Source organism: Mytilus edulis, chromosome 5, assembly GCF_963676685.1.
Source record: "Mytilus edulis chromosome 5, xbMytEdul2.2, whole genome shotgun sequence".
NCBI classification, from domain to species: Eukaryota; Metazoa; Mollusca; class Bivalvia; order Mytilida; family Mytilidae; genus Mytilus; species Mytilus edulis.
In genome coordinates this window covers 24,252,108-24,272,366 of record NC_092348.1, presented here as the reverse complement: position 1 = coordinate 24,272,366, position 20,259 = coordinate 24,252,108, and the positions used below count along the sequence as shown (strand labels likewise).

At 32.4% G+C, this 20,259-nt stretch overlaps 2 protein-coding genes across 2 annotated transcripts; both read right to left on the bottom strand.

Moving 5' to 3' along the window:
• Positions 1 to 1,042: 1,042 nt before the first annotated feature.
• Positions 1,043 to 9,493, bottom strand: LOC139525003 (uncharacterized). Its single transcript, XM_071320178.1, has 3 exons — positions 8,104 to 9,493; positions 2,822 to 2,895; positions 1,043 to 1,716 (listed from the first exon to the last, which is right to left on the bottom strand). The coding sequence occupies exons 1-3, from the start codon at positions 8,880 to 8,882 to the stop codon at positions 1,244 to 1,246; spliced, it is 1,326 nt and encodes a 441-aa protein (XP_071176279.1). The 5' UTR covers positions 8,883 to 9,493; the 3' UTR covers positions 1,043 to 1,243.
• A 4,774-nt stretch (positions 9,494 to 14,267) lies between these two features.
• LOC139522334 (ileal sodium/bile acid cotransporter-like) lies at positions 14,268 to 20,009 on the bottom strand. The gene is made up of 3 exons (XM_071315868.1): positions 19,227 to 20,009; positions 18,604 to 18,778; positions 14,268 to 15,073 (listed from the first exon to the last, which is right to left on the bottom strand). The coding sequence occupies exons 1-3, from the start codon at positions 19,881 to 19,883 to the stop codon at positions 14,481 to 14,483; spliced, it is 1,425 nt and encodes a 474-aa protein (XP_071171969.1). The 5' UTR covers positions 19,884 to 20,009; the 3' UTR covers positions 14,268 to 14,480.
• Between the last annotated feature and the right edge of the window lie 250 nt (positions 20,010 to 20,259).

Genomic DNA, 20,259 nt, shown 5'->3' with positions numbered 1-20,259 from the left:
CCCTCATGATTGGCATATTTGACCATGCTTCCGGCCATTTATATTGTGCCCATTTACCATCAAAATATGCACCACAACCTAAATCAGAGTTACCACAGCTGTCAGTGTACATATGCAACGTTTTGTTATCCAAGTGTTTTCTGATAGATAACAATCTCCGTTAAAATGTTCCAGAAAAATCAGCCAAATTTTTGCATCTTCTCTGAGATCATTATTTATTCTAATTGAATAAAAAGGCTTTTTTATTTTTATAGACCCTATGACATCATAAAACCTGCGAAGGAAAGCCCTAGACGAAGTAATCGCCCTTGAACAGAAAGCCATCAAACCCACTACTGATTCTAAGTCCTTGTGTGTAATCTTTTTATTCAACAAAATCGGTTCAAGTAAAGACTTTAGCTTTAACAATTTGTCTTGTGGTATTCTGACAACCATTTCAACAGTGTCAATGACCAATCCTAAAAATTTCAAAGATGTTACAGGTCCAACTGATTTTTCCGAAGCAATCGGAACACCTAGTTCCTCACAAATATCTGAAAAAGTGTCTAGCATCATTTGACATACAGGTGTATCCTCAGGGCCTCCAAATAAAAAATCATCCAAATAATGCACAAGTGATTTCACTCCACTCCGTTCAACTACTAACCAGTGTAAAAAGGTCGAAAACTTATTGAATAAATTACATGAAATTGAACATCCCATAGCCATACTTTTATTTACAAAGAACTTTTCATCAAAATAAATCCCTAACAATTCAAAATCTGATGGGTGCACTGGCAGCAAACGAAAAGCGGACTTTATGTCCCGTACCCCAATCAATGCCGACTTTCCGAGTGAACTGACCATTTGTATAACTTCATCAAAAGATGCATATTGAACGGAACATTCATCGCGATCAATAAAATCGTTGACCCCGGAACCTTCCGGATATGATAAATGAGATATTAACCTCCAACCTTTCTCTTTTGGTACTAGACCGATAGGAGAAGTCCTAAGAGTGGAAATCGGCTTTTCTAAAAAAGGACCAGCCATCCTACCCGCTTTTACCTCCTGATCTAACTTATCCAACGTTTCACCTTTATGACAATTTGCCGACTGTAAATTTTTGGAAATAAAAGAAATTCTCGGACCTGAATATTTCAAACGAAAACCACATAAAAATCCTTCATATAATTCTTTTGCTACACCTGCATGCGGATATGCCCTCAGCATATTTTTCAAAACACCAATCTTAATAGGGGTTCTACCAAGTCGCCATAGTTCTGATATTTGGTCTAGATCTTGCTTGTGTGAACTGTGTGGCATTTCTTGGGGAAAATCTGACTCTTGACTCGGCGCTCCTTGGGCGAAATTGAAACTGGGGCCCTGCTCCATACTGAGCCCCGGGTGCCCGAAACTGAAACTGAGAGCCTGTGTTATATTGTGTATTACCAACATGTGGTCTCACATTTCCCAGTTGTCTTTGACAGTTTATAATTGGATGTGAACCATTACACCTTAAACACAAATGGCTATAAAAGCAAGGTGTTTTCCAACAGCTTCCCTCATAGTTATAACTATAGCATTTGTTCCCATGACCACTACTGTCTTGAATATTACTATTAGATACATTTAAGGACACATTTGAGATAGTATTCACTGGTTGCATATATAGATTATCGCCCCTGATTAATGGCGGTTGGTGGAAAAATTCACTGGTAAAATATTCTGAGAATCCTGGGTTTTTTAACAGTTTCCATCATTTAAAATACACCAAATATTTATATCAGAGAGGAAGAAACACTAAGATAACTTCCGATCGATCAATTATATTTACAAACATTTATTTACGCTGATTTACGTGTGTGCACATATAACTAAACACGTGTTGACTACAAGCCGGTCATCATGGTAGATTTAGGCAAATTGAAAATTGACCTATCGATGGACAAAACCATTAATGACTATCCTCTTTCATCTCTCCCATCAAAGCTTAACAAGAGGACTGGTAAAGCAAAATTAAGCCTTTTCGAGCAAATTGACCCAAACTTGTATGATGAACATGCTAAAATCATCACATTCTACACAAACCTTGACAGAATCCAACCATGGATAAAAACACTAGATATTTACTATTATGACAATCTTGGAAAGGAACCTGATTATGATATTGAATGGTATGACGAACCCAAAACATGGGAAAACCGAAACAACAGTGGAAATTCTGTGATGATTGAAGTATTAAAAAAGGGGGAACTTCAATTTAATATTACATTTTTTGTCACAACAGGAACAATAAGAGTACAAGGCAGTCATTATTATGAGTTTGTGGATATTCATTTTCCAATTCTGAAAGATATTCTTGATAAAGTTCTTACAAACATATCACAAACCAGTCCTACTAATACATGTATTTCACACGAATGTCATGATGACAATAACAATACACACATTAATGAATTATGTCCTGTTGACAAGGTCACTTGTGTATTACCTGACTCCCAGACTGGGTTAAAATCAGTACTAGTACAAGAAGATCAACCTCAAAAAGATGATTTTCAAAGGCTTGAATTAAATTTAGTTGACACGCTGGCTAAAATAGAACACAGTCACAATGAAAACTTCAGCAAAGTATTAACTGCTGTTAAACAATGCAATGATGATGTTCTAGTCTTGGGAAAAGGTAGAAAAGACGACAATGAGATATCAACATTACAATTAAAATATAAAACCGTACAAACAGAAAAACAGACTTTGGAAGTTAAATTAAAACACGAGCAAAGCAATATTATGTTAATTAAAGCTCAACATGAGGATCAGATGAAATGTCACAATCAAATACTGGAGGAGACTAGAGCAGAAATGAAAAAGGTATTAACTACTTCAAACTCTGAGATCGACTTTCTATCGGTAAGCCTACAAACCAAAAATGAAGAAACTTCAAAAATGGCAAAATAGTGGTTGCATCATCTCTCTTACTACTCCTCGACTCGACAGTGTAATTTTCAACACAAATGGACAAATCATAAATGCCTTGTTGAAACAAATATATGATGACAATAAAGATGTTCTACTTGTTGATCATGGCAATATGTTGCGAAATGGAAACCCAATTGCAGAGCTACTAAGTGAAGATAAATTTCATCTCTCTGACTCTGGCGTGTCTCAGCTATCGGCAAACTTAAAGCGTGGAATACACACTGCCTTAAACATTCCCATGCCAAATTCAAGAGGTAGATCCAAATCGCGCAACACAAGAGGACATGGACGTGGACGTGGCAGAGGTCATCATGAATAACTTGCTTTTTAATATTATACATATTACCATATCATTATGTTGACTTCCTTTAACATGTTTAAAGTCATTTACATATAATTTATATATACATGTACAACTTTATATATTTCTTCTTTTTTTCTGGGCTGATAAATTCATATTCTCATTTGAATAGATTTTTCAAATGAAACAGCCATTATGTGAAGAAGTCACACTATTACATGGTCATATATATGTAACCTCTGCTAGGTATAAAAGTTCGCCTTTTTTATTTTATTTCATTCATTTTTATTTTTAGTCTTCACATTTGAATCATACTTTTGATCTTGAATTAACCCAGGATATCAGGTTATTCAACCCAAATCAGTTTAATAGTTATTCAGTTAAAAGAGGATACATAGAAAAGAAATTATCTGTCATTATATCATAGACTAATTGTATTTAGAAAACCATTGTAAAAACTATCCTCTAAATAAATCTACTTATTTCAAATATTTACATTTCTGAATATTTTCCTTGTTGTCTCTTCCTTTTATTTAGAGACAAATTTTTATTATTTTTTTTTTTATATAGATAGAAAATCTATTCTATTATTTATACCAGATTTAATTGTATCAACCAAAATGCCAAAATCAAACCAATCATCTGTAAAATTTGGTTATTGGAATATAGGTGGCTTATTTTCAAAGGGCATGAATAAAGCAGAGGATCCCCTTTTTCTGAAACATATAGAGAATTACGACATTGTTTTTTTAGTCGAAACTCATGTGGGATATAATTCCCAAATACACAATATTGGTAAATTTCATTATCATCCAATATGTAGAAAATTATCAAATAATAACCGTCATTTTGGGGGTATAGCAATTCTACAGAAAAGTCACGTTAAACCTCATGTCAAAATATTGATTAACAGTAATCCAGATTATCAATGGATTAAATTAGAAAAATCCTTTTTTGGATTTAAAAGTGACCTATTTATTTGTGTACTGTACAACCCCCCTGTTACGTCTAAATATACCCAAGAACTCTCTTCTGATGTTTTTGAATGCATAGAAAAAGATATCTTTCAGTATAAAAAAATGGGTGAAATTTTGTTATGTGGAGATTTTAATGCCAGAATAGGCTCTGAAAATGACTTTATAGTAAACGATGATTCAAAATTTACTCCAATTTTTGATACATACCCTACTGACAAAAACATTATGACAAGAAAAAGTCGAGACCAAAAAATTGATCAAAGAGGCAAAGAAGTTTTGGATTTTTGCATTAGTAAACAAATAAGAATTTTAAATGGCAGAGTTCTTGGTGATACATTTGGTAATTTTACTTGCTATACCCCCAATGGTGCAAGTGTGGTTGATTATGTTGCTGTGTCGGAAGAAATTCTTGAAAATGTACTGTATTTTAAAGTATCCAGATTTATTCCCACATTATCTGATTGTCATTGTAAACTTGAGTGGGAATTATCTGCAAAATATTGTGTTCCTGGAGAAAATGATATTCCAATCCAGTTGAAAAATATGACACCTAATTATATCTGGACTGACTGTTCAGCAATAAAATTTCAAGAAACACTTTCTTCAGATACGCTACAAAACTACATACTAGAATTCAACAACAGCACAATTCAATTTACTCAGACATCAGTAGATGAAGCATCATCAAAACTTTCAAACATCTTTTTATCAGCAGCAAATCTATCACTTAAACGACCTTTAAAAAAACACACAAACAAACAAAAAAACAAAAAGTGGTTTGACGCAAGTTTACAACAAGCTCGAACTAACTTGCTTAATTATGGAAAAATTTATTCAAGATTTCCATATGATCCAATTATCAAAAATCACTTTTATAAACTGAATCGTGAATACTCCAAACTAAGGAAATATAAATACAAACAATACAAACAATCATTGATTAGTCAGCTGGACTCCTTGCACGAAGAGAATCCAAAACTGTATTGGAACTTAATTAATGAACTACAGGAAAAAAATGAAACTAAAAAAAAATGTGGAGTACAACCATCAACTTTGATATCACATTTCCAAAAGTTGTCACAACTGAAAGGTGAATTTCAAAGTAGATATACAGAGCTATGTGAAAAACTGAAACAGTTAGAAAACTCAAAATGTTTCAACGAGTTGGACTCCGTTATCACTGAGTCTGAAATATCCAAAGCCATTTCACACTTAAAATGCAATAAATCATCAGGCTTGGATAACATTAGTAATAATATGATAAAGAATGGACAGACTTTCCTTTTAAAAAGTTTTCAACAGATGTTTAATACTTGTCTGTCTTCAGGTATATACCCAACATCTTGGGCTGAAGGTTATATTACACCAATTTTTAAAAGCAACGATACAAGTGACCCTAACAATTATAGAGGAATAACAATAACAAGTGCAATTGGAAAGCTTTTTAATAGAATATTAAGTCTAAGACTGGACAAATTTCTTCAGGAACATAATATTATACATGATAGTCAAATTGGATTCACAAGGAAAGCCAGAACTGCAGATCATATGTTTATTTTAAACTGTCTTATTAACAAATACTGTAATTCAAAAGAAGGTAGACTGTTTGCCTGTTTTGTTGATTTTCAGAAGGCTTTTGATACTGTTATACATACAGGGATCAAGATTAAACTACTAGATATTGGGGCTGGGTCTTATTTTTATAACATTATTAAAAGTATGTATGAAATTAGCAAATCATGTGTCAAAATTCAAAATCAAGTAAGTGATTTTTTCCCATTAGATATTGGAGTCAAACAAGGTGACAACCTCAGTCCGAATTTATTCAAGATATTCATAAATGATTTGCCCAGATATTTGTCAGATACTAGAGACCCAGTTAATGTCAATGACAAAGATCTACATTGTTTAATGTATGCTGATGATATTGTTTTATTATCTACATCAGCTGAAGGACTACGAGAAAAGCTGGGAATGCTTGATAAATTTTGCAAAGATTGGTGTCTCAATGTGAATACTAATAAGACAAAGGTGCTGATTTTCAACAAGGCAGGCAGACATGTAAAACAGATATTCACATTTCAGAATATAAATCTGGAATGTGTTTCAAAATACAAATACCTAGGTTTATATTTAAGCTCATCTGGTTCATTCAGTTATGCTCAAAATGAACTATACAAAAAATCCCTGAAAGCTCATTTCAAATTAAGGAAAGATCTTTTATCACTTAATCCTGATGTAAAAACAAGTATTCATGTTTTTGACCACACTGTAAAACCTATTTTATTATATGGTAGCGAAATATGGGGGATGTTTAATTCTCTTTCCTCTAAATGTAAGAAGGAAGATATATCTTTTGAAAAACTATATTCAGGTTTACCCTGTGAGAAACTTCATATAAAATTTTGTAAATTTATACTTGGGGTACACAAGAAAACAACAAATGCTGCAGTGTTATCTGAACTTGGAAGATTTCCAATATATTTTAATATTATAAAAGGAATGTTATTGTACTGGTATAGATTAGAGAATTTAGGTAATAATTTTCCTCTATTAAAAGAGGCATATACACAATCAAAGACACTACATCACATGAATATAACATCATGGTATGGTTCAATAAATGTTGTTTTTAAAATACTTGGTATTGACTATACAAATGCCGTTAATGCTCCATTTTGTGAATCCTTATACAAATTTAAGAAATATATACAAACCAAGCTATCAATATTGTTTATTAGCTGTTGGAAAAAACAAATAGATAAATTTTCAGACAGTAAACTGAAAACCTACCTTTTATATAAAACAAATTTTGGTTTTGAAAAATATCTAACATTGATCAAGAATTTTGAACTTAGAAGAAGTTTTACTAAATTACGTGTATCTTCTCATAGATTACAAATAGAATTAGGTAGATATCAGGGTATTCCCCGAATTAACAGAATATGTAATAAATGTTCTTCCAATACTGTCGAAGATGAGGCTCATTTTCTATTTGATTGTAACAAATTTGAGGATGATAGAAATTGTATGTTAGCTAGTATTGCACAATATAATTCTTATTTTAATCATATGAACAGTCAAAGCAAAATTATCTGGTTATTTAGTGTAGAAAATGTTGAGTTACTTAAAATAATATGTAATTTTATATACAAACATCTTCCTTAGTGAAGATTAGTTAAAGGAAATCTATGTGTGTATATACATTTGATTGGACATAGAAAATTATATTCATCTGAATATCACAAACATACTAGCCGATTAAAAAAAAAAATAATTGTTAAGATATATTATTTATTCAAATGTTCTCTTATATCCTTGAGGCATCGTCCCCTGGTATCAACTGCATTCAAGTTACCTATGATGCTTCCTTGTTTGCTTTTGATACAGGTAGGAAAGAGACATTTACACACATTTTACATGCCTATGGCCCATAAGGTATCGTCCCCTGGTGTCAGCTGCCTTTAGGAAACCATAATGCTTTCCTAATTGCTGCTGACACAGGATGAGTCATGGACATGTTTAATTTCTACTTTATTTTTGGCTAATTATTATATATTTAATTGATCCAACTTTTTGTGTACTATACATATGTGGATATCTATTTTTCTTTTTTTCTTTTTGGGCTGCTTGTTTGTTATCTATATCAACCACACTTGCAATAAAATGCATTAGTATTAAAAAAAAAACATACTATAGATTCTTTATCTACGTATTCTTTAAGAACTTAAATAGTTCTCGTTTAACTTTTTTTTTTTTTTTTTTATTATCTCATTGTTTGTATTGTATTATGAAAAAATTATTGATGTTGTAATGTTTATGCCCTTTGGGGCCCATAATTGAAATAAAAATATCTTATATAACAACCATAGCTCATTGTCTATATTACTCCATAAACTGGATGGTTCATGAGCTTTTCTTAGTCTATATTGCTCATCGTAATTTTTCCAACCCATACCTTGGTTTCTTTGAGCCCCAAGGCGTATTGTGTGCATGTATTTTAACAATTCCTTAAATCGGTTTACGTGCACAGCACAATAAATATAAATAAAAATGATGAAAGCATCTGTCCACTTTTCAATATTTGTAATTTTTGATTGTTGAGAAATGGGTTGTAAAATGAATTCCCCTTGAGCCCATGTCAACTTTTGTTTGTCAGAACCCGTGTTGACTGAATTATTTAATAGACAAGCTAAATCTATGAATTCCCCTTTCAATATTTTTTCTTTAATTGACTGTGTTACATTTATGCCTAGGTTCTCATGAACACTTTCAATTCTATTGGGAATTTGTACATAATCATTATTGGTCACATTACCTGTTTGTGACACAAACTGCGTGTTATCAACAGTTGGCTGGGGGTCTATTGCTGGTCTTGGTTGCCATGATAACATGTCCGGAATGTGGACGGAGTTGTCCTGATTACTGGAAAATGTTGGCATCAACATTCTTGTCGTTGATAATGTTGCAATTGTTGGTATGGCAGCGCCGTCATGTCCAGCAGTTGAATAGATAGCCTCAGGCCTTGTAACCGTCATAGATGATTGTACTGACGCCCGTGACGAAACTCCCTTCGACACCACCGGGGTCCTTCTTACTCCAGCTCTCGCTGATGCTGTACGCTTCCTGGTACCTCTTCTCAACATACTGAAACTCACAATTATATTTATTTATTCATTTATTTTTATTAATTTTATTTATTTACTTATTTCAAATTTATTCGTTTTGTTTGTGTGTGTAACAAAAAGTCTTTAATCAATGACAATATATCTTAAAGCTGTAGCCGTTCAAACGATGTATTATCGTTTTTGTTGAATTGATAATGATAGTATGTCGTGTTCTACGAAATAATTACTTCCGCAGCAGAATCACTGGGTGAATTATTCACCAAATATAAAGTCACCACAAAAATATCATTTCTTTAACTTAAGTCGTATTGTGATTAAATATTTTTTTCTTTTATTTCATATTCGGCACCACGTGGCGGCCACGCCGTTTCGAAATTCAACAATTTCTAACTATTTTACAATATTTTAATTAAAACAATTTTTTGTATTATCCATTATATCTCTTTGCCTATTATACATATATAAAATACCAACTTTAATATCCACTATAGTAATTCAACTTGATATTTTCAAAATACTTCTCTCTGTATTGTAATTACACGTTTGTTCACTTGCAGCTCAAAGTTGAAAAGAACGCTAACGTCAAATTGACGTCACCACTATACAGCTTATCGACTATATATGCATTTATAAAGGAGTCACTGCAACGGACGATCTGAATAAATGACCTTTATCGCAAACCTTGTGTGAGATATTTTGCAAATGAACTCGAATCCTTGGAGTATTTCCTTCTCACGTCATCCGTTTAAAAGAAAAAATTGGCTGACAAAAATATCTTTAAACAATTAATAAGTACGTAATTTTTCCCAATATTTTTAATATGAATGACTGAAACGGTAATAATTAATCTCCATCTGCGAATATCATAGCAATCGATTATTAGGTGAGTTTGTCACAAACGAAAACATACATTTTTATACAATTGCTTCCTGGTCGTTTCTAGATTTTTACCACAACTAAATGCAGTTCTAGCTTACAAATGTCGAATGAAGGATATGCTTGCGCTTAGTAAGTCGGTTAAAATGGTCATCAAGGCTCACGTTTCTTTGTAATATGTTCATATATGAAGATATTATAAAAAAGAAGATGTGGTATGATTGCCAATGAGACAACTATCCACAAAAGACCAAAAATGACACACACATTAACAACTATAGGTCACCGTACGGCCTTCACTGAACAATGAGCAAAGCCCATACCGCATAGTCAGCTATAAAAGGCCCCGATAAGACAATGTAAAACAATTCAAACGAGAAAACTAACGGCCTTATTTATGTAAAAAAAAAATGAACGAAAAACAAATATGTAACACATCAACAAACGACAACCACTGAATATACAGGCTCCTGACTTAGGACAGGCACATACATAAATAATGTGGCGGGGTTAAACATGTTAGCGGGGTCCCAACCCTCCCCTAACCTGGGACAGTGGTATAACAGTTCAACATAAGAACGAACTATAAAATCAGTTGAAAAAGGCTTAACTCATCAGATGGAAAAATATAAGTGGACTTTATATTAAACGTACTTACTTAATTATTACTTGCTTATGGTCGCAGTCTTGTAATTGACTGCTCCTTAGGCTTACATGCTAAACAGCTGATCTTTGAAAATAAAAAAATAAAAAATGCTACATAGAATTTTTTTTTCATGTTCATATCATGTATGAACTAAAGTGAAATTTTGATTTAATCGAGAAAAAAAGTGGTTCATGCCACGAAGAATAAAAAGTTACGTAACCCTGAAGTCAAAACATTTTTTTCTACTTTCTGTTTGCTGTTTTACTAGGCCGCACCACTTCCAGTAAACATGATATCCTTCCACTTTCCTGGATTGATATCCCCAAAAAGATGCAAGATTTTTTTTAAATCTACATATATGTTTCAATTCAGCATAAACCTATAATCAAACAGAAAAAATTGAGTCCAGAAAAAAATTCAGAAAAAAATGGACTATTTTGTTTCCCTCCATGTTTTGAAACTGGAGTTGTAATACAAGACTGGTACCTTATGACTAAGTAGCTTACATATTCTAACGCTAGATCTAGAATTATCTCGCTTTGAATATTATTCTCGCTTCATGCACCAACGTACATTAGCGAAAATTATAGATAAATTTTGAAGGCAGTAATAATGCAAAGTGATTTTGATTTTTGTTTCTTTACTATAGTGGTACATGCTGCACCTTATTTCATAAGTAAGTAAGTAAGTAAGTAAGTAATTTTTATTGGTTTAAAATCCAAAATTACAGGATTGATACCAAGACAATACAAATTTGTTATACACAAAAATACAAACATATATATATCATAGCAATTTCATAAACATTATATGAGGAGGTGGTACCACACAGTTATTTAGTGCTTAATAAAGCATTTCTAGAAATGTACATGTCGCTTATAAATTTAACAATAATTCTAATTATATCAGTCTCAACACACGTATATAAAAATTTAAATCTTGCTTCATTAGTCATATTTAAAAAAGAGGGAACTATTTCACTAATTTTGGAAAACAGTTGGTCTCTAATTATATTTAGTTTTGTACATTTTAAAGTGAAATGAAATTCATCTTCAACTTCTAAGAAGCACAAAGGACAAATTCTTTCTTCTACAGGGGTTTTAGTGTGACGCCCTTGTTCAATTCTAAGAACACTGTTACTAATACGAATTTTAGCAAAATGCCCTATTACTTTTCTGTCTATATTTAACAATAAATAGTTTTCCAATTTATAATTTTCTTTAAGCTGTCTATATGTTCTCAACTTATTACCATGTACTGATTTATTATCACAAAATATATTTTCTTTCCAATAATTAAGATATCTATCATTAAGTTTGGTATGAATTGCATATAATAAACGTCTTTTTGAAATAGTATCATGATTTTTCCAAACATGTGAAAAATTTAAAGTAGCAAGTAACTGTTCAATCTTTTTAGCAAATCCATTGGTTAATTGCAGGTTGGAACAATATACATCTTTTAGTAAACAATTGTTATCAGATTTGATCACATGCAACCAGAAGCCAATTGACAGTTTTAAAGCTTCTATAAAAACTGGATACATACCAAGTTCAGCTAGTACTGCTAAATTGACAGCTGATTTATTTACTCCAATTAAAGTTTTTGCAAATTTAATTTGGACTTTGATGGTAGCCAATGACCAATATTTTGACTCTAGATTTGTAATATCTTTTATCATATACAGAGACCAAACTTCACTACAGTAAAGAAGTATAGGTTTAACACAAGCATCAAAAAGCTTTAAGTGAGGTAATACATTGATATCTTCAGAAAATAACAGTTTTCTAATACAAAATATAGCTTTTGAGGCTATTTTACAAAGAAGTCTCACTGCTTCTGTAAAACTACCAGATGGTTTAAACAGTATACCCAAATATTTATATTCTGTACAGTGTTCCAAAATATTATCACTAAAAACAAACTTGTCTTTTGTAAGTTTTTTACCTGATTTGTTAAAAATCATAACTTTGGTTTTGTCAAGATTTACTGTTAAATCCCAACTAGTGCAATATAAACTAAGCTTGTCAAGGCATTTTTGTAAGCCATTAGCCGATTCAGAAATAAGGACTAAATCATCAGCGTATAACAGACATGATATATCATTATCATTTAACTTGGGTGGTTCACATGTTGAGTCAAAAATAGATGGTAAATCATTAATATATAAAGAAAATAATGTAGGGCTTAAAATACACCCTTGTTTTACCCCAACTGAGGAATTAAAAAAATCAGTGATACCTTCCGAGATCTTTACCGAGTACAAAACCTCTTTATACATATCTTTCATTATACTAAAAAAGGGACCATCTATGTTGTAATAAGACAATTTGTAAAAGAGGGCATCTCTGTTAATAGTATCAAATGCCTTCCTGAAATCAATGAAACAGGCATATATCTTTTTTGATGATTTAAATGCTTTATCAATTATAGTTTTTAGAGTTAAAATATGGTCACTTGTTCGACTTCCCTTTCTGAATCCAATTTGCTCACGACAAATAAGTTCATTTCCTTCAAGATACTTTTCTAATCTGTTATGTAAAACTTTTAGAAAAAATTTTCCTAAACAACTTGAAAGGGCTATACCTCGGTAATTAGATGGATCATTAAAACACCCACCCTTGAAAATGGGCTTAATAAAAAATTTTCTCCATAAAGTTGGATAGATACCAGACTTAAGTATAAGATTAAACAATTTTACATAAACATCAATATTCATATAACAAGATATTTGTAACATTTCATTTGTAATACAATCTGAACCACTTGCTTTATTATTCTTTAAAGATTTTGCTGCAATAACAACCTCCTCAGTTGTAATAAAACTATTTAACATCTTAGTACATGTGTTACAATCTTTAAAAGTAGTATACTCTTTCTTATCATTACAAACATTTTTATCATAATCAGTATTCATTAATTTATTAAAATATTTAAACCATTCTTTAGGTTGTATGTTAGAACTAGGATCCTTGAAGTTCTCCTTTTTTAGTTTCTTAACTGTATTCCAAAAATCATTTGGACAGCCGTTATTTGAATCTATAATCTGTTTTATCATTTTATGTCTAAATTGTCTATATTTTTTCCTTATAAGTTTATTCAGTTCCTTTTTATTATATAATACTTTGTGTCTAAGACTGTCATTCCAGGGCTCAGTACATAATTTTCTAGTCAGACTCTTTAGGGACCTATATTTAGATTCACATTCATTATCATAATATGGCTTTTTTATTTTTCTTCGTTTACTTCTCTTGGTTTTACCAGGGGTCTTATTAGTATTACTTAAAAAAGCAGCATTGTATAATATTGATGATATACTAGAGACTGTATCGTTAACACTTTGAGTTACATTGGAATTACATGTATTATTCGCCTCTATGTTTTTGGGTTAAATTATCTACATCAGAATTAATAGTCCCAAAGTTCACTTTCAACATATTGGACTTAAAAATTTCTTCTCGTTTAGTAGTCCATTTAACTCTTCTAAGAGTTGGCTTAACATAATTATCACATGGCTTATTTACTAATTGAGAATGTATAGTTATTGAAATTGGACAGTGATCAGATATTGTTGGTTCAAATTGCCCTACACTAAAATTGACAATATTTGGTAAAAATTCAGATGAACATAAACAATAGTCATCAATTGACACACCATTATGATTATAGAAAGTGATTTTACCTTTTGAATCACCGAGAGTTCTTCCATTAAGGATTCTTAATTGAGATTCTGTGCATAAGTCAAGTTTCATATGATAAACGGTAAACAAAAAAGTAAGAAAACTTTGAAGAAAGTATAATTATGAATGAATGCAATAATATACTAAATGTTTAAAACAAAAACAATATTAATTGTATTTGTTTGAGTAGGCAAAAAAAGACAGATGACGTACCAAAGTGACTCTCAAAAGTCATAAGTCGACGATAAACCCATCACCATGGTAATCAAAGAGTAAAACTACGAAAAGACAAACATTCCATAAAATAACACACGAAAAACCTAATAATAATAAAAGTCTAAGCAACCGAGGGTCAGCATATTTACTAGTTCTATACTTTATAGAAAAGCATTTTTATTCAATTCCACAGACATATCACTTTGAATTGTTTTTAACTACTTCTTCTTTAGCAGACGCGGGTTTATCTCGTTTCCTATAACACCTTGTGTATATTAAGTATGGAATCGTTACAGAAATAAGCGGAAGTTGCGTCATGATACTAGTAGCAATTGGTACAACAACGGCAATAAGACCCTCTGGTTGCGGAAAAGCAAACATGATTACCAAAATTGCAATTCCGGTATTTTGCAAACCTGTTTCAATTGAGATAGTTTTCACACGTGTCCAGGGCATCCTAGCAACCAATGAAATCAAACCAGCTATAATATTACCACTTAATGGCAATATGCTCGCAGGAAGGAATATCTCAGCGTTGAACATTTCAAAAATGTACCAATTAGAGTAGAGTCCAGTGACAAGAAGTAAAATAACTGCGACAATCGTGATTGGTAAAAGAATTTTCAACATGAACTTGTGAATTCGTGTTAGTTTGTACTGAATGAATACTCCGATCAAGAGTGGGATTAACAGGATTAATAATGTTGTAACAACTTCCAGATATGGCATTTCTGTTTCGGCACTGGTAGAAATTTCCTGGCCCAATGTAAATAACCATAGAGGCATTGTTCCTGAAATGAAAAAAAACCAACTTGAAATCGGAAAAATGTGGATTTATTATATTTTTTTTTTTTATGTATTTGAATAAGGCTGTGTAAACTCTGTAAACAACAATTAAAACTCCATGGTTGCATTCAATATCGTAGTGGCGACATAGGGCTACGTAGATGTATGACTATTGAACATGTAGCTAGCCTAACTATATTGATAGCAGCTAGCTATATATAGGCTAGCTACTCGTTCAGTATAGACAAATATCTACGTAGTACTACGTAGCCGCTACTATATTGAACGCAATCCATATGGCCACCTTCTCCTTCAATCAAATCTATTCTACATAGTGCACGAGTTAATAACTTATGAATACTTTCCTTTCTATTCAGGTAAATTTCGTGGGATGTTGAATACAATAGGAATATGATTGTTATACCATTTGTCACCACAAAGCGTGTGATATAGATTTTGTCTTGTTTTCGGCTCATTGTCGATGGCTGCAGAGTGACCAATATTATAATTTCACATAAGTATATACGATAACAAAAGATGGACATACGAAGGTTAACCGAAGACGGTATTTAAGCTTCATATCTCAGCCGAAGCCTACAAGATGGATCACGAAGGCTACACGATGGATTACGATGATGGCGCGATGGCCATACGATGTCTAAAAGACGTCCGTGTACAGCTTACGATGCATTTAAATTATATGCCGAAGGCATAACGCGTTATAAATTGTTTGATCAATATTGAATATATATTATATTGTACATTTAACTTTTAGTTTAATCATAAGACGGAAGATCGTGGGTATTTCCAGTTACTGAATAATTTGGTTGATTTCTAAACAATAGTTTATGTATCAAATATGCGTATTCAATTTACCATTTTCTGCATGTGTCATATACAATATAGTGTCCATATTTGTCCCCAATAAGATAAGATAAGATAAGATAATTTTATTTACCAATCATGGTGCCCAAAATTTGAGCTATACAATCAAATGAATTACAAAATAAAGCACAGAAAATGATTAGAGTGATTAAAGTACATTTAAACAAAAAAACAAAAACCACATGAATACACATTTACACTAATTAACCTGATATAAACCAAGTAATTGACAACATAGTTGTTATGGGTGCCACTGTGACCTGGAGAAATTACATAAATCTTTATAGTTCTAGGTGTATGGGAGACAACTCCTGATCAATTTTATTTCCTATCTATACTATTAAACGAGAAGACCTCATTTTGGGTGTCGCTTCTCTTCTTTCCACAATAAATTAATCTACACGCCTCTGTGTCCTATAGGTACAGTGCATAGTCGCATTTGTCATCCATTCATATGATTATTCAGATTGAGTTATTTTGGGAGAAAAACGAGAAAAAAGGCATCCGGATATTGTCCCGTCATTGAACGAAATTTTAAGTCAGATTAGACTTCCGGTTTGCGTTTTTCTGTATACGTTGAACATACATATACAAAGAATAAAGTGTATTTTCAGAATTCTATCTGCTATCATTTTCAAGTTTACTATCTACGGCGGTCACAGAGTTTATAAAAAAGAGAGAGTAAAATTGGACGAAATTTTAAGTCAGATTAGACTTCCGGTTTACGTTTTTCTGTATACTTTGAACATACGTATATACAAAGAATAAAGCGTATTTTTAGAATTCTATTTGCTATCATTTTTAAGTTTACTATCTACGGCGGTCACAGAGTTTATTAAATGGAGAGAGTCTGTAAACCATATCAATGACCACCATGGATCGATTAGTAAACTTAGAATTTACTATCTACGGCGGTCACAGAGTTTATTAAATAGAGAGAGTCTGTATATAATAATCACGTGTGTATACTATATCAATGACCACCATGAATCGATTAGTAAACTCAGAATTAAAAGTAAATACACTATATTTATATAGTTACTGTAATGAATGTTCATAATATACAGATAAGCGCTAAAAATATTCATGTGAACTTTTGATACCTTTTCTAAAATTCTCTAGTCATTAAATCTTTTACAAAATTCATTGATTACAAAAAAAAAGAAGATGTGGTATGATTGTCATGTTGAGTCAACTCTCCACAAGAGACCAATATGAAACAGAAATTAACAACTATAGGTCACCGTACGACCTTCCACAACGAGGAAAGCCCATACCCCATACTCAGCTTTAAAAAGGCCCCGAACTGACAATGTAAAACAATTCAAACCAGAAAACTAGCGGCCTTATTATGCACAAAAAATGAACGAAAAACGAATATGTACATGTAAAACATAAACAAACGACAACCACTGAATTACAGTCTCCTTACTTAAATGTTCATAACATACTAAATTTATGTTCATATTGAAATTGATAGAAAACAAAAACTTGGGAATTTTGGAAATAATGACCTATGACTTATGATACTTTTGCTGAAATTCTCCAGTCATTCAATATTTTACAAAATTCTTCCAACAACACTTTACATACTTATACTACGCTCTGAATGAACGCGATTTCGCGGGTGTGTTATAGTATATAAATTTCTCAATATGTTAAGCCCCAGTCCCACTAGACCACGATCGCACCACGCTCACCGCGATCTAAAATAAATTTAGATCGTGGTGAGGCAGCGGTATGAGCGGCATGAAAATGTTAATTTTCGTTGCTTTCACGTTGCTACTACGTCCTAATTACGCTTCTACAACGATCCCGCTACGATTAAACCACGTTCTCACCGCGCTTATTCTGCGACCTCACTACGCTTATAAAGATCTTTCTACGCTCTTCACGTTCTCACTACGACCATACCACGAGTTATCCGATTGCAACACGATCTTATTGCGATTATAGCACGTTCTTACCACGATTACACTACGTTCATACCGCGATCTTACTACGTTCAGACAATGATAGGGCATTCCAGATAATTGAGGATAGTAATCCGACTTTTTCACTTTTCGTGTCGTATCGCTGTCTGATATCAAACGGGAGCAACAATCGACAATGTGTGAACCCTGCATTACGACGACCACAGATGACCCGCGATTTGACCAAATTTCATGTCGTGGCGCTGTATAGATGTGTCGTAGGTTCGCTGTGACCAGGGCTTAACACTACAGCGATTTTGGAAAAAAAATTCCGATAATGAGTTGGTTGGTTTATCAGATAAAACACATACACCTGTATATGTAATGGGGGTACGTTTAATACACAGTAAATGGTAGTTCACCATTCTTTTTACTAGCAACCAAAAGTTATTACAGCAATACATTGATCAGTTACACAGCAAGCTTTTAATTTGTTAAACTACTAGACCAAGATAAAAAAAAAAAAGAAAATGCGGTGTGATTGCCAATGAAACAAGAATCCAATAAAGTCGGTCTGATACATGTTTTCCGAAATGAAAACACAATTTTCCTAAAGCTGTTGGATGTGTACTGACTTATATGTTTTCTAAAATTAATCTAGTAGAGACCGAGCTATTATCTTAGATAAAATGTTATCAGATACATACTACATGTATTATAATACAGAATATACATACCAAAAGAAAGCATCATACTGACTGCAGTCAAAGAAACAGACAATGATATGTCTCCTCCAAGGAGATAGCTAAAGATGTTACTTTGACCCCCTCCCGGGCAGCAGGATACTATAAATATACCAAGTGCTATGTACGGGTCCCCTGGTGTAACTAACTTAGCGATACCGTAACCAATCTGAAAAGAATACGTATATGTTATTAAAGATCTCACACGATTCCATAGAGTTAATGTCCAATCAAAATATTTTACCTTACACCGAAAACGTTTACGGAACACTGTAAATTTTTATGTGTTTTCATAGTTATTAAATCCTATTAAAAACCAAGAGAGTTGGATACATCTGCATTTTGATGAACAAGAATGAAGAATTTTAAAGTCGCATTAAGAAAGACATTTTAGCACCAATAAGATGATCACATTAATTTATATACAATAATTGTCAATGGAAAATATAGTGTTACATTGTTGATCATTGTGATTTTAATATATTTTCTATTTGCCTTTCAATCTTTAAAATACTAGTACCGGTATTTCAAATGTGGTTTTCAAAACATGGTGCGGAATTTATTCTTTTTAACATATACTAGTCTTATATTATTGTGGCCCATTAATGTTATATTACCATTGGCATAAGTAAAAGCTGGCAACCAATTCCGATGGCTGGTGCAACAGGCTTTCTGTACGTTTCTTTAACTACCTGCAAATCAGTTTTACAACCAAATCCAAAGTTGACAATAACCATGACAATATACATCATGTACTTGAAGATCTCTGACGCTGGTTCTTCTTTACGGAGAACAATCAAGGGAAATTTCTGCTTTCCGACAAGAATCTTATCCGTTGATGATGAATTATACAAGTTGAAAGTAATATACGTCCTTCCTAATCTCTTACCAGACATACGGAGTGTTATTGATCCATAATGATAATAGCTAAATTCATCAGAAACGGAATTGTTTCTCGTTTTAATTTCCGAGCTTTTGTTACCACATTGAATAATTTCCTCTTTTAAACTCACATCAACCATAGTCTTGTCGTTAGCAAGAGCTTTCAATGTAATTGTACGTAGTTCCTCACATAATAAAGTGTAATTCATCAACATAGATTGAGATTGTACATTTGTATAAAGTACAACGATGCCGGGATGGCTTATTTTTAAACGGTATTTTATGTCTGCTTGTACTTGATCTGTAACAGTTATGGTTGTATTCATCCATGATAAAGATGCACATGGAAATATCGCACAAATGAGAATACTGATAAATACCAATGCTTCCATTTCGAGAGTTCCCTAAATGAGCTAACTTCAATTCATGACCTCTTTTTATACAATTTTTAAGAGGTTAACAAAATAGATAGTTCTAGAATTTAACTTAAATTTACCACGGTCCAAACATATGTACGATTACATTGTTGTTTAGTTATCGTGGGAAATCCAATTTATATTTTCATCTCATATTTCGGACAAAAGAAGTGAGAATTTCTGGCATGTTTTGATTGTGTTTAACAGCATGACGATGAACCCTGCAATTACTCTTGGATCGTTGACATACATTTTTGTATACTTTTTATACACGGTGGGTATGGTTGTCCTGCGAGAGAACGTTCTGTGCTGGTGATTTGGTCCTGTCAGGTGCTGGTGGGTCCTGATTCTG